The sequence below is a fragment of the Limulus polyphemus genome, unplaced genomic scaffold, assembly GCF_000517525.1.
Source record: "Limulus polyphemus unplaced genomic scaffold, Limulus_polyphemus-2.1.2 Scaffold295, whole genome shotgun sequence".
Taxonomy (NCBI): Eukaryota; Metazoa; Arthropoda; class Merostomata; order Xiphosura; family Limulidae; genus Limulus; species Limulus polyphemus.
The window spans coordinates 417,241-433,269 of record NW_013665905.1 but is presented as its reverse complement, the minus strand read 5'-3'; the positions used below and the strand labels follow the sequence as shown (position 1 = coordinate 433,269).

The 16,029-nt window shown below is 30.9% G+C and overlaps 1 protein-coding gene across 1 annotated transcript; it reads right to left on the bottom strand.

The window, feature by feature from the left end:
• Nucleotides 1-5,535: 5,535 nt before the first annotated feature.
• LOC106457140 (xyloside xylosyltransferase 1-like) lies at nt 5,536-14,842 on the bottom strand. The gene is made up of 2 exons (XM_013916525.2): nt 14,213-14,842; nt 5,536-7,729 (listed from the first exon to the last, which is right to left on the bottom strand). Exons 1-2 carry the CDS (start codon nt 14,696-14,698, stop codon nt 7,061-7,063), a joined length of 1,155 nt encoding a protein of 384 aa, XP_013771979.1. The 5' UTR covers nt 14,699-14,842; the 3' UTR covers nt 5,536-7,060.
• Between the last annotated feature and the right edge of the window lie 1,187 nt (nt 14,843-16,029).

The following is a 16,029-nucleotide window of genomic DNA, read 5'->3' as shown; positions in this document are numbered from 1 at the left end:
GATTCTCACGATGCCCCAAAGGATCAACGAACTCCACAAAGCGAAAGGAAGATCTACTAGATATTAATTAAATTATAAATATATCAATTCATGTGAATATGACTGAGAAATTTCATTTTTTCTGAAAAGGTGGTGTCTATTTACTTGTGACCATGCTGTGTATATTGCACAAACAAAGCAAATTAGTACTAAGTTTTGTAAGTGAATTCATGCATAGATATATGTGGCTATCAAAATGTGTATTATGTATATTGTTTGGATATTTTCACAATTATTTCCAGTCATATACAACATTAACATCCATCTCATAACAAATTAGATCTGTGGTTTGATATCTATGTTTTGGGGCTACGTAAAATACTGGATAGTGGCAACTTGACAATAAGTTAGTAGTAGCACATAAACTACAAATTCTGACTTTCACCTGTTTTGGTCATGAGGATTCCATTTAAACATTTTAAAATAAACCCTCAGATTTTATATTTTACAAAAATGAGCGAATTAAGAATGAACATAAATCCCATGTAGAAGTCAAAGTTTCACCCATTCAGACTGGTGAAACACTACCTGTTTTATGTCCACAACTATTAGTTTATACATACTTGGACCACAGTGAAGACTGCAAATATTTGAGAACAATATCATGCAATATGCATTGATTTGCACAATTATATTTTAAAGTATCATAACCATTTTTTATAACTAGGGTTTCTGCTACAGCTGCACAGATTGTGCTTTCTTGGCACTGATATAATCTTGTACTTTGGTTGCATAAATTCTACAAATAATAAATGATATTAACAAAAATTACCCTTCTAATTTGTATCCCATTTATCTATTTAATGATACCTAACAGAAAAGATTTAGTCACAGGAGTAGAGAAAAATATGGCAACTATTTTAATTGTTCCACAGCCTTTGTTTATAAGTACTGTGAAGAACTAACCTATATATACCTTGACAGTTTTTACAAATCAACGTTTAAAGGTTTACCATCATTAAAGTCAACTATGCTGGTTTGTGGACAAGAGATCAAATTTAGTCAAATTACCTCTGCAAATATCATTTCCACAATAAAATTGGACAGTGAAGTCGTTATTACGTGTTTGCCAATGCAACGAAATATTTAGAAAATAGGGTGAAATGGAAACTTACCACTATAGTTATGATCCGTAATTATTAGTACAAACAACTTTGTTAGAGATGTTAGTCAGGTAAAACAACTGAACAGAAAACACACAAGGTAAGCAGTAAATAAGTTGATCAATTTGATTAATAGCAAATAAATGGGGAAAACATTTCAAATACAACAAAATATTACAACATGTACAAGGTTATGCACTGTCTTGTACCTTAATTGAGAAATATAAAACTGTTTACCATGAAAAACAAGAACAGTAATAAAGTGATCTTGCATAGTATTAATTAATTACATGTACTGACAAGCACTAAAAATAAACTATAAATGATGAAACGTTAGTAAGTGCACATAACACTTAAAACTCAAGTTACAATAAAAAAAAAAGGTTTTATAAACTATCATACTTTCTTAAGGAAAAATAACTTTTATATAACAAAATAAACATGGTTACAAAAAAACGAAATATTGTATCCTATGACTATCGGATACATGGCAAATTAAGTAAATTTTTTAAAGTTGTTTACTCACAAAAATGAAACCTACATGAGGGTAACTCGAGTCTTAGATATAGATTACATTACTTTATGTTGATACATATATAAAGGCTAAAACGAAACTCTGCAACATCCTTCAGGTACGGTACAAACATCTAAACACTAACACATAAATCTTGTAGTTAAATAGAGCCCTCTGAATTTTGCCATTATAAAATTATTGGAAAATTTTACTTGATAATTACCATAAAAAATTATAATTCTTGTAATTACATTAAATCCAAATTAACAGCATGGAAGTTTCTAGTTATTAATTACACAAAAAATTCTATTATGGACAGGATATTTCAGTATACCTTTGGTTCTCGTAACTACCGTAAGTTATTGTCTTTTAATATACATAGAGGTATATATAACTGTAAACTGCTGTATGAAAACTACTTAATCCAATAGCTATCTTTTGTTTTTCAATCCAAGCACTGTGAACATTGTAAAGTCTCTGTAAATGTTACAAGGTAAGCAAAACAAAATATTTCAGAAGCCTGAATTGAGACACTCAAGAGGTGAGACAGTCTAACAGTTTACAAATGGTAGGAAGCAACAATGTAATTCAATTTCTACTGAGTTATTTTTGTTTCTCCATAATTCCTTCTCTTCTTCTCCTATAAGATGCATTTTTTACTGGATACGTTTTTTTTCATGCATAAGCCATACACTTGTTTTTTTATTACTAGTTTCTCCAGCACATAAAAGTTGATTTGTCTGCAACATTTTACCCGTACATCTGTTTCTGCACTTAATTTTGGTCAAAAAAAGGTGTTCATCTGTACTGCACTAAACAAAATCACAATTTGAAGCTATTTATGATTGTTAGCTCTAGAATTTATAGAAGCAAAACTGTTTCAACTATACAGTGGCTGAACCTTTTTTGTTCACATCAAGAATCATATTCTGTTAAATAATATTCACTGTAAAGCAGGTTCAAAAGTGAAACATCAATAAACTGGGATGTGCTTCTAAATTAGAGATAAAAAAACATTTTTGATTTTTGTAGAGTACAAGTGAAAACTGTGAAAATACACTTTTGATTCATAAATGTATTGTACATGGAAGTCAATGAAAACTACAGGTACCTTATGATAGTTTATGACCTGAGATGCTATTTCACTAAAACATAAATAAAATTCTACAATACAAACAAGATGTTAAAAATAACTATACAATTAATAAAATATATTTTTATGTTATCAATGCCACCTTGGAAGAAATGTATGAAATCAAACAAAATACAGATAAAACTTGAGGGACTTATACTAATGTAAAATATATGTCAAAACAAAAATGTTCATTAAACTATCTAGTATGTCTATTATGTATAGTTACATAGTAACCTACAGTACATCATATATTGCATTAACTACTGAAAAACAAACTAGATAATCACAAAATATTTATTTTCTAAACATTGGACTTAATCACTTCAATAAAAAAAAGTTAGTTATACTACTATATTTCAAATTAATTGGACATTCTTAAAGTGTAATAAAACTAATTTATAATGATAAATAGTACTAAATAGCTGTTATTTTGACAAACTTCTGCTTATAAAAAGCACTCAATCAATTATAAAAATTAATACATTGTTTTTAAAAAGAATTTGGTATTTTCTCCTACATCCATGGCTTATCATACAACTTTATGTGACATCTAAGCATTTTTTCCTTCAACTCTGTCCAATACAAATATGACTGTTATATAAGTACAGGTATAGTACATCCTAGTCTTTTCATATGAACACCTAATAGCCAGCCACCTTACATTTATATTTCAATAAACAGCCTTGAAAATATCGTTCTATATCTTAGAATTTTACATCCATTTATATTCAAATTTCTCTCGATAAATTTTGTTATGATTTTTACCATATTCTGAGCCATCAAAGATAACTTCTTATTTCAGTTAACCTTGTAACTATTATTTATATTAATATAGTTGCATTAAATTCAAGTTTTTTTTGGTTCTACTATAGGGTGCAGTCTACACTTTCATCATCACCATTTTAACTTTCATTTATTTGCAATTGGTGCCAGTTATTATAAACAATACTTTTAAACTAATAAAGTATAAAATAACATTACATAACCTTTTTGGGGCAAATATAATCGGAACGAAACAAGTTCCAACAATCAAAACTAGCACAATTATAACCTAAATTTAAGATACTCTCTTGGAACACACAACTTATTAAATTATTATTATTTGCTGAACAAAAATGTGAATAGGTATAAATTATTTAGCAAGAAATGATGTTTTAGTGAATCATTAAAACAGTGATGATGATGATGATAGTATCTGTATACACCGCATGCTATAGTAGCACTTTTTTTTTTTGTTTAGTATATTTTATCATTTTACATATTACTCAGGAATACGTCTTTTAATTAGTTGACAAGAACTTTATGGGTTTGTGAAACCCAAGTTCCAAGTGCTTTTTTTAAGCTTTATAATCACGAGTCCTTTTACACACATACATATCTGAGAGTATGCTTAATTAACACAAAATAGGTTTTACAAAAGATTGCTTTTAGTTTTACAAATAGAAATTGTTTAGGTAATACATGAACAGTTATGGCACAAGATCTACTTGTACGACAGCTACGTACTTGGTACCAACACCAATAAACATACATGTACAGGTAGTAGCTAGCTATACTTTTACCATTTATGCCTTGCTACACTAAAATCCACTACATAACGTAGTTACACACCATTTCTAAAATTGCTTCTACGTGGTACTAACACCAGACATGTCTTACTATCGCTAATTTTTACTGTGTATCACAACAAAGCCAACAAAACAGTTACGAGCACTACTTATACTACACCTGACGACTGTATTGACCATTTTTATGAAAATAATAAACACCAGTTGTGTCAGACACAAAAAACAACACCCACATATATGTAAAACAATAAGCACTACGTGCTAAAACTCTGGAGACACCAACTACCAGCACTGCTTACTATACTACAAGGAAAACCTATAAAAGCTTATACTTGATTCTGAAATTATTAAAAAGTTAATTTTTTGTATCTTCAAAAATAAATAGATGCAGAGAACAGTACAGATAAACTGTTACACTTTGATTTCAGTGCTCATCAAAACAGAATTATTGCAAATTTTTTGGCGTGAAGTATATCACTTCATCTTAATAAAAAAAAAAAGTTCCCAAGATGTTCAGAATAACATATGAACCATACAGTTGCCTTTCAATATAGTTACAGGAAAATGTTACATTAAAAGCATGGGCTTCTTTACAAAGCTTAAAAACACCAAAAAATTAACTACATTATATGTAATCACTTGTACAGGTTCACTTATAGACATAAGAAACACCTTGCATATCTTCAAACAATAAAAGAAGGTATGGCACTCGTACTTACAATATACGTACTAACTTTATACATCACGATAGTGCAAAATTTTATTACATATACAATGAAGTACAATATACGGAAAGCAGCATTCACTTTGATATTCAGTAATGACAATTTATTGTAATATCCATCAAGACTTCAAATATAAGGTAATACCTCTATATTAAAAAAAAAGGTATATTTAGATTCAGTTCTAGAAATGTTGAAATTGGGAGATGAATCATGCACTTTCTTATTTTTAAAAAAGTAATGTTTAGCCAAGTTTTTTTTTATGAAGTTAATTTATAAAACTACATTTATAATATGGGAGGCAGGTTAATGTTTCACTCAAGAAACTGTTGAATATGAAGATTTGTTTTCATAAAGATATTCAAAATTAGTTACTTTAGCTTAAAACATATAACCTTGATACCGGACATACAAATTATTTTACAGATCTATTAAAATGAAATGTGTGATCACATTTTTTTTTTTATAATGCAAGATGTTTTGAAATAATCAAACAAATATTATATCAATTCTTAAGGTTCATGGCATCAGCCTGCAACTGTTTTAACCAGATTACCTATGAGAGTCAAAATCTGATCTAGATTTGTAGTGAGCATAATTCATGAGTGATTGAGGCTGGTAATAATACTAAACATCCCCTGGTAACCAGTATCCATAAGTACATTTCTGGCTACCAATTTCAATCTGAACTGGTAGACACACCATTACCTTGTTTAATGAAGGTCCAATTTCAATCTGAACTGGTAGACACACCATAACATTGTTTAATGAAGGTCCAATTTCAATTTGAACTGGTACACACACCATTAACTTGTTTAATGAAGGTCCAATTTCAATTTGAACTGGTACACACACCATTAACTTGTTTAATGAAGGTCCAATTTCAATCTGAACTGGTAGACACACCATTACCTTGTTTAATGAAGACCCAATTCCAATGTAAACTGGTAGACACACCATTACCTTGTTTAATGAAGACCCAATTCCAATCTGAACTAGTAGACACACCATTACCTTGTTTAATGAAGACCCAATTCCAATCTGAACTGGTAGACACACCATTACCTTGTTTAATGAAGACCCAATTCCAATCTGAACTGGTAGACATACCATCACATCAGTTAATGAAGTTTCAGTTTCAAGATTTAATGTAGAGCCACCAATGCTAGAATGTTACATGTTAAAGAGGTTCTCCTCACTCAGTCTTGGAATCAATTGTGAATATTTATCAATTACTCAACTTCATAATAAGTAAATCAGCATCTATTTTGACTACTAATAGCTGGGCATTTAACCACTGTGGTATGGAATTTTGCTTATATGCAATATATTTCTTACAAGCAAAAGTCATATTGGCTAATAGTACCTGTATATTATCTTTGTTACAACTAAAAATTTTCTTTATCGCATAAGAATATGCTTCACTTCTAGAAAATTTCCAATTTTAACTAGGCTATATCCATATCAAATTAATCTAAAATACAACAGTAACACCTCTAAAGCCTACAGCTTAAGTTAGAAAAATCATAATGTTAAGTTTAGAAAACAAAGCAACTTCCAAATGCATTTTGTAAAATATTTTGCTGCATTGTCCATAAACATCCAGTAAAGTTACTTTTCTGCATGACTGTTTTTATCATGAATATGAGTAGTTTTGAAATTATTTTTCAACTTAAGCATAATGAACTATATGTGAATAACTAGAAAGAGCGGTGTACAAGTTACATAAATGTGGAAAGCCACATACTGTACATTTATGAAGACAGTTAACACACAAATCAAAGATTTATTTTACTGAAGAAAGACACAAAAATGATTGCTTAATAAAGTATACTACATTTTAGATTTCCTTATTATATATAATGCACTTTGTTAGAGTAACTTATGAAAATTATTTCTCTCTCTCTCTCTCTATATATATATATATATATATTGTATAAACACACTGTGAGCATATTTGATTAATAATAATTATAATGTTAGTCAGGAATCTGAGTGTTACAGTTACCATGGTATAGGTTGATTTCTCCATCACATTGATTATAATCTTCAAAGACATCTTCATACCCATGATCCTTCCACCAATGACACAATTGTCTGTTCCAAGTACAAGGAAGAATGTGAAATAACTCCTTATGTTCAAATCCCAAGAGTGAATACAAATCCTGATCACCAAGATGCCCTTTGAATTTGTACTTTTGTACCAACTTTTTAACTGCAGTTTCTTGAATAAGATTTTGATAAAGATTAGAATTACGCATACTCTGAAGTTCTAAGAGCAAAACACCACTATTAAACCCTGGAGAACCAGCTGGTTGAGGCATGCCAGCCAAAGAATCAGGTTGAGCTTGGTGATATTCATGAAGTAAGTGGTGATACACGGGTTGCTGTTCGTAAGCTAATCCAATTACAGTCTGAGATGTGAAGTTTTTAAAATGAGAATAGAGATCACTCACATCAGACATAAATTTGGTATCTACATCTATCATAAGGAGTCTCTCTTGTGGAAACACCCTGTAGATAACAATAGAGAGAAAAAATAAAGAATCACTATAATAGGCTCCAGGTTTGTAAGTAAAGTGGGGCTGAAGATAGGAAATCACATCTTCAACTGGCTTAATGACATAGTCCACATGATAGAAAAAAATCTGAAAGTCAAAAAAAACAATAAGGTTTGTTATATTGGGACATAATGGAGTTGTTTACAAAAAATCATGTTATTGTTCAAAAATTCAAAATACATTCAACCTGACTTGCTTTAAACATGTGTAATGTTTTTTTTCTGTTCAGAGTATGATTTTGATATCAGTTCCACATACATAGTCTATAATAAAACTACATCAACAATAAATACACTTCCTTTTCATATACATTCCAAATTTTACTCATTTACAATAAAAGTGAAACATCATAATTTTTGGTATCCACCAAAAACCACTGAAGAATTCAAAGCTGGAATTATCTGTGAAATACATACCACTTAACAAACATAAAAACTGTCCTGTCAACTGTTTACACAATAGCTTCAACAGCTATTGTTGATAAACAATTTTTTGTTTTGTTTTCAATTTTATTATATACTGGCATTTGACATTTCTAGGACTTTATATAAATACCTCAACCACTTTCACATCCAAAAAATGCTTGCAATAATAATCCAAATCCAATTTTTGCAAATATTGTGGTTTTACAGAACAATTGGGCCCTAAAGTCAGGAATTTCCACCATCAAGTATATATATATATATATACAGAGAGAGAGAGAAGACACAAGTCAGCATGGCTCCTGGTGGTGGAAGCCAGTATGTTTGTGTAAGTAGAAGGTTCAATTCTGATCTACATCAAATTACTCTTACAAAGATGTAACTTACTATGTCAAAAAATATTAAAAAAAATTTCTCCATGAAAACACCATATGGAGAAAGACTTTTTTTTGGATTCAGGGCATAAAAATGCAATGTAAAAATATTATTCCAGGCATTTTGGGGTGTTACAGTTGTTGAGGTACCCATGTTAGTTGCACATTTTACACACATAAAAAATATAATACTGTTTGCCAATAAAAATAATAATATTGAGTTTTTAATCAACCTTGATAATACATGTTTCTCAAACATCTTCCAGAAAATTCTTCATTTTGCAGAAACTTTCATTAGGGTATCATCTACAAAACAAAATATACTAGGTTTTGAATAAACCAAGTCTACAATCAACTATATTTAAATATGGTCTTACAGTCAACAAATTGCTATTTAAGGCTATTAAAATAAATGAAATGAAATCAGATATTAACACACAACCAGTGGATATTATAGGTTTTGCCTATAAACTACAAATATGAGGTTCAACTAAGTGTATTCAATTACCCAGTTCATACTATAATTCACACTATAGAAGAAACAAGTATGAATCAATCAGATATTTCACTGCTACTATATATCTTAGTAGTAATGAAACATTGCTTTTTTGTGTTAATATATACAAAGTTTTCCTGATGATAATATATTAGAATTATTCAGTTAAATAGGTAAATTGATATACTTCTCATTGAATTTATATTTGATGGCTTCTACCTTAAGAGATTGACTAGCATTTGTATGTTGTGTGTGTGCTAGTTTAGATCACATGGAATTTTGTTTTTATGAAAAAAAAGTTGTTTTTATTTTAACATATAACAGAATATATATACACAAACACTTGGAAGCTACCAACCAAGTCTATTTGACCAGAAGTTTTCAGATGAGATAGAGATTAAGAATATCACACACTCTACTCTATAAAATTAGCTTTAAGGAATTATAACAAAATTCATTTCCAACCTATGTTCTGCTTTATTCAACTCTGAACAATCTAAACCTCTTTAGATAAACAGAAAGGTTATTTCAAGTACAATAATACTCCTTCACTGGAGGTTAGTGGTGCAAGACTCCTTGATTGAAGCTCTCACCCTGATCAGGTGCAAGGCCCATTTGATAAAGTGCCACACAAACAATTAGCTAAGAAAATCACATCAGCAGAGGCTGAGGATAGACTAATTAGCATGACTGTAGGGTGGCTGGATGGGAGAAAACAAAATTTTATTGTTAATAGAGTTCATATCATGGCATAGTGCCAGATAGTCACTTAAGCCATCAAAGCAGTGTTCTGTTGTCAGCAGTAAAGCTAGTAGAATTTTTAGGGTATATTTATTGACATACTGATTACAAGTTAAAAAAGAAGTAATTAACTCTCTATACAAATTACTACTGCAGTTACACCTCACTTGGAATACTGTGTACAGTTTTGGACTTCTTATTTAAGATAGGATATTGACCTAATGGAAAGTGTTCAGAGGAGGGCTAAGAAATTATACAAGGGATTGATAGAATAAAGGCCTCCAATTTATCTGTGCTATACTTTTGAAGATAATAGGATGAGACAGTACAAGTGTAAGATTTGGAAAAGACAAACTACATTCTAGTTAAGGCAGTTTTATTTTTCTAACAGATTGACTGACTTACAGAAAAAGCTTCCATGGAGGTTAACACTTTACACAAGTTTATGCAATCAGCAATTTCTGAAATATAAAGGATGGATTTAAATTTATAATTTTCTCAAGGGTGGGTGCACAAAGACAGCTGTGCAGGACCAAAAACATTTCTTGTTGTCCATAATTGTGGAATTAATTTTAAAAAAATACAATGGCTGAAAATGGAAAAAAAAAATTTCATTGTGCAAGAAGTATTGCAGTCAAACTCATTATTTCAGTAAAAGAATTTTTAAAGAAAATAGCCCAAGAAATTAAACCTGAGATGGTTTTGGTCTTAGGTCAAAATTCAGATGAAGGAATCCAATCCTAATCTGGTAATAGAAAATAGGAATATAATGTGAGATTTAGAAAAGGCAGTTATTTAAAGCCAGTTTTGTAGTCTCTGTAATGAGGATCTGTCTTGCATACTGGATCCTGATGCCAGAAGCAACGATCACAAGTTGGCTAACTTTGAAATATCAGAAGATTCAATTTATGAAATCATTCAACACTCAAGTACTTTGAAAGCACGGGTCTAGTCCGATTCTATTAATTCCAGATTTATTAGAGAAATAATTAAAGAAATAATACCAGCATTATTTATAAAAGTGTGTGTGTATACATATTCAGCAAACTATTCTGTGTATACATTATTCCAAACAGATGGAAGTAAGTTAATGTTACTTTTACTTTCAAGGAAGGAATAAAAGCGAATCACCAGTTTACACAACAAGCATTAGCAGAAAATTGATGGAATGACTACTTAGAAATCAACTTGTTAATTATTTCAGAGATAATAAATTTTCAGTGAAAATAAAATTTGTTTTTTGAGTTGGTAAATCCTGTTGCATAGAATTGCCGAAAATCTTTGAGTTCTCTATTTTTTAAAAACTCTGATTATACCTTACACTGATTTTAGTAAGGCACTTTACAGGGCCCCACATACTTGAGTAATGAAAAACTGAAATCCTATGATGTATGAGGTTCCCTACTAGATTGGATAAGTCCTTTTGTTTGGAAAAACCCAAAAGGTAGTGATTAACAATCAGTTATCATGGAATTACCTAAGGGTATTATTTTGGAACCAGTCTTGTTTATCATCTTTACAAACAACAGTGAGGACAAGGTTGTATAATATTTAAAGCACTTCATCAATGATGTGAAACAAATTCTTATGCAGCAATAACTAATGAATCTGATTGAAATTTTTTTCAGGATAGCCTTGTTGTCACAACCTCATAGTCAAGAGTAAGGTGGTTACTGTTTAATATTAATAAATGTACAGAATTTGGGCTATAAAAACCATGAGTACATAATGAATGAAATTAATCTATAAACAAGACTAAATAACAAGGGTCTTGTTAAGAATTTAACAATTTTGATGCACATCGTTATATAATAAAACCTATTTTGGAATATTGTAAAAAATTAATTTGATAAAACAAGTTAAAAGAAGATTTACCAAGTTAATACCTTCATGTAAGGGCATTGTTTAAATAATGAAAAAAAGAAGATTTATGAAACTACAACTTCTGCCCATCCTTATAATATTCCAGATGGCAAATAGCCCTGATTCAGGTATTCAAGCTTTGGAATGGATTGAGTTCCACACTTCCAACATTTTTTAAATTATTTTTTTTAAGATTGATTAGGGTCTGACTCAAGACCATAAGTGGAAATTAAGAAAACTTCATGTAATGTCAAAAATTGGAGAAACAATTTTTCTGCCCATATTATAAATGCATGGAATTATTAGCCAATGTTTGTGTGGAAGTAATATTAATCAAACTTAATCTTAGTTAAGGAAAGATATTAATTCAAATGAACTAAACATAGAACTGGAATAGCATACCAAGAAGTCACAGTTATTGAAGTATTAGTAATGAAGAAGAAAATGTGCCTTTATATGCCTTATTGAAAGTAAAATCAAGCTAGTATTAGGTCATCAAGAAATTACTATCATATTTTGCAACAATTTAATTAACCACCACCCAAAAATGTACATCACGTATAATAGTTAAATGAATTGCCTAAACGTCACGTTAGTGTAGCCTATATAATGTGTAAAGTTTAGTATACTCTAATCCCTTATAGCGATGGCACTTGACAACACACACACACACACACATTCGGCATGTAATGCTATTTGAATACAAGAAGGGAAACAACACCTCTGTAGCCACAAAGAATATCAAAGAAATTTAAGGAAATGTGTTGAATATTTGTAAGTGTCAACGATGGTTCAGCAAATTTTGTTCAGGTGACTTTAGCCTTAAAAACTGTGATGGCAGAGGCCAACATGTTGGAATTGATATTGATGCTCTGAAGATGCTTGTTGAGTCAAACCAAAGGCAACACACTCATGAACTGGCCCTGAAATTGTATGTTTCTTATGAAACAATACATAAACATCTCAGGAATATGGGAAGACTCCATAAAGAAGGTGTTTGGGTGCCTCACGAACTCTCTGATGATTATCGTTTCCAACGTGTGAATGTTGCTTTGTCTATTCTGGCATGTAATACGCGTGAACCATTTTTGGAGAGAATCGTCACGGGTGATGAAAAATGGATTCTCTATGCAAATATTTATTATTAAATACCAAAAACAATGGCTCAGTCCTAGACAAAAACCACTTACAACCCCAAAACCTGAACACCATCCACAGAAAGTGATGCTTTGCATTTGGTGGGACATCAAAGGAGTAACTCATTTCAACCTCCTCAATGCACAGTGAATTGTCAATGCATAGATCTGTAGTCAGCAACTGGAACGTTTAAATCAAGCCCTTCACTCATCAATCAGAAAGGTGTTCTTCTCCACGCCCACATGTGGCACATTTGATGCAACACAAGATTATGAGGTTGGGGTGGGAAGTTCTCCCCCACCTACCATATTCTACAGATATGGGAACATCATTCGCTGCAACACCATCTTAATGGGGAAATGTATACACATGTGGAAGGTGTTAAAGAGGACATTGGCATATTTTTTATTTAAAATCAAGTGATTTCTTTAATCAGGGCATTAACAACCTGATTGTAAGATGGATAAGCATCATTGATAAGGATGGAGACTATTTCATTTAATAAATGTTTTGTTTTGATATACAAGTTGTTTGGTTTTTTTCATCTAAAAAAAAGCGACATTAATTTCTTGACAACCTAATACATATACACTTCGCTTAAATAAACTGTAAGAATATAATTGCTGTATAAGAAAAACTTTTTAATTTTCTTCCTTTGTCATTAAATATACTCAAATTTGAAATATGATATGTCCTGTTTATTTCATACATAAAAATGTAATTCATTGCCATAGGTCCCATGTTTATTTACCGTAAGACCTAACAGTTTTTAAAACCAGCAGTGCATTGTCAGAAAAATTTGAAATTTGAGTATGCTATACCAATACTGCATATTGTGAATAAATCTTTTCAAAATAACATAGCACAGGATAACATTCACTTAACCCCAAAACTCAGAGCTGACATTTCTGAATAGGACTGATTATACTTCTCCCTGTTTTCTATTGGTATTGCATATTTAGCATGTTTTCTATGGGTGTGACACAGAATACAATAGAAAAAAGTATTTATAAGCAAAACATATTACTATTTAGGCCTATAGGCTATACTGATTTGGTCATTATCCAGATGACACTGTCTTGATCTTATTCCTATCATGGTTGCATAAATAATTAAGCCATGCAAGTTTCAAGTTCATTTTAGTCTCTTTCCTTTTATTACCACATAATTTTCTGTATATACAATGTAAGCAACTTCTTTGTAGAAGCTTATAAAATTACTGAATTAGACTGTTCAAATTTTTCAAATGCTGCTTTTAAGTCATTATACTTTAAAAATTTATTACCTACACTAATTCCTGTATAATCAGATGATTTAGAAACTTACTACAATTAGTTACTTTGCCATTACAAATACTGAAAAAGAGAAATAGGTTAACAATAACACGTTACTGTGACAAACCTGTGTGGAGTTGTTCTCTATTACCATGCACATATCAACAGCATATTTGTACGCCACTGTATAAATAAAAAATAGTAAATAGAGTCAGTAAATGTGTGAAAATAATAATACATTCTAAACTAAATTAATTACTTACCTGCACAAAATTATTTGCTAAACTGCCTATGCTCTGAATGACTTTTCTTGCAATAATCATACTGTGATCATCACATATAAGATGAAATCTTAATGTTGAATTTGTATGTTGAAATATTGAAGAAACAGAAACTGAAAATTTTTCTTTTAATCCACGAATTTCGTGAGCTTTTGTAAGTATCATAGCTATTTCAATGTTATCAGGTGATGAGACATTTCTGTAAGAACATGACTTTGAAAAGTCAGCTTCTTCGAAACAAAATGATAAAAAACGGCTTCCTGACGGATTTTCATCTTCCCTCACACCCACGGCTTTTCCTTTTCCTGGTATTTCTTTGATGTCATTTGTTTGTAGTTTACGAGATCCCACCTGCAATTTCGGTAAAAATCCAGCTTCGGATTGGAGGATTAAATAGAGAGTTCCAAATAAACATAGCAAAAGAAGTATACGAAAAAATGTCAAATTGCATATTTGTGAAAAGTTCATTTCTATAACATTATACTTGAGAGTAAATATTTCCAGATTTAGGAAGGAAAAAATAACCTTTATAATGAGCTCGAATGAAAAGATAACGGATTATCCATAGCCTGTTATAACAGGTGCCTCTCTCTCTATGCTACCTACGCCATCGTCCTCCAAACTAACCCTAAAATTTCTCATTGTGACATGAAAATTAGCGTTGGGATATTTATCTCAGTGATACTAAACGCCCTCTGTAAATCTATAATTGTTTTCGAAACATTTTGCCAAATTTGTCGACATAACAAAACAAAAATATACAGAATAATTAAAACGCAGAAACTTTCTAAAATTTGTTTCATCTCATATTACTCTTTATTTGAAATTGTAGGTGCAAAACATGTGGTGGTAAAAATTCTTAATCAAGCAACGGTTAATTACACAGTCTTCATCGCTTTACGAAATAACCACTTTAATATATTGTTGCGTCATCGAGGTCAGCGAATATTGAAATTAAGTGTATCGTAAAGTTGTATTCGGAAAGAATAAACCAGTTTTATTAAGTAAGGACTTATGTCGCTAAAGTTTCGTCGGAAACGAAGTTACGGAAAGTTAATTAACAAACAAACGGAGACGTAACAAATTGATGTCAGAGAGTGGGACAAAAAAATGGAAACGAGAAGCGGCAAATCAAACTACAGCATAGCAGACTTGATGGCTGCAATACAAGAACAGCAAAAGAAACAAGAAGAACGAGAAAACAAACAAGAAAAGAAACAAGAAGAACGAGAAGAGAAATTACAACAGTTGTTAGAGAAAAAAGAAAAGAAACAAGAAGAAAGAGAAGAGAAATTACAACAGTTGTTAGAGGAAAAAGAAAAGAAACAAGAAGAGAGACAACAGCAGTTGCAAGAAAACCTGCAACAGTGGCAGCTCGAACAGCAAAATAAACAAGAGAGATTACAGCAGTTGTTGGAGGAAAAAGAAACAAGAAGAACGAGAAAAGAAACAAGAAGAAAGATTACAGCAGTGGCAAGAAAACCTACAACAATGGCAGCTCGAACAGCAAAATAAACACGAGAGATTACAGCAGTTGTTAGAGGAGAAAGAAAATAAACAAGAAGAGAAATTACAGCAGTTGTTAGAGAAAGAAAGAAAATAAACAGGAAGAGAAATTACAGCAGTTGTTAGAGGAGAAAGAAAATAAACAAGAAGAACGAGAAAAGAAACAAGAAGAGAGACTACAGCAGTGGCAACTGGAACACGAAAGGAAACAAGAAGTACAAACGGAAAACATTAGTAAATTTAAAAGCGAATTAAATACATTAAAGGATGGCAATTACAACAGCTATTGGAGG

Bases quoted from the DNA above. Each gene is read 5' to 3' on its own strand.
- LOC106457140 (XM_013916525.2), bottom strand. From the start codon at position 14,698: ATGAACTTTTCACAAATATGCAATTTGACATTTTTTCGTATACTTCTT. The intron at 7,730-14,212 runs GTAAGTAATTAA...TTTGACTTTCAG, and splicing joins TAGCAAATAATTTTGTGCAG to ATTTTTTTCTATCATGTGGA.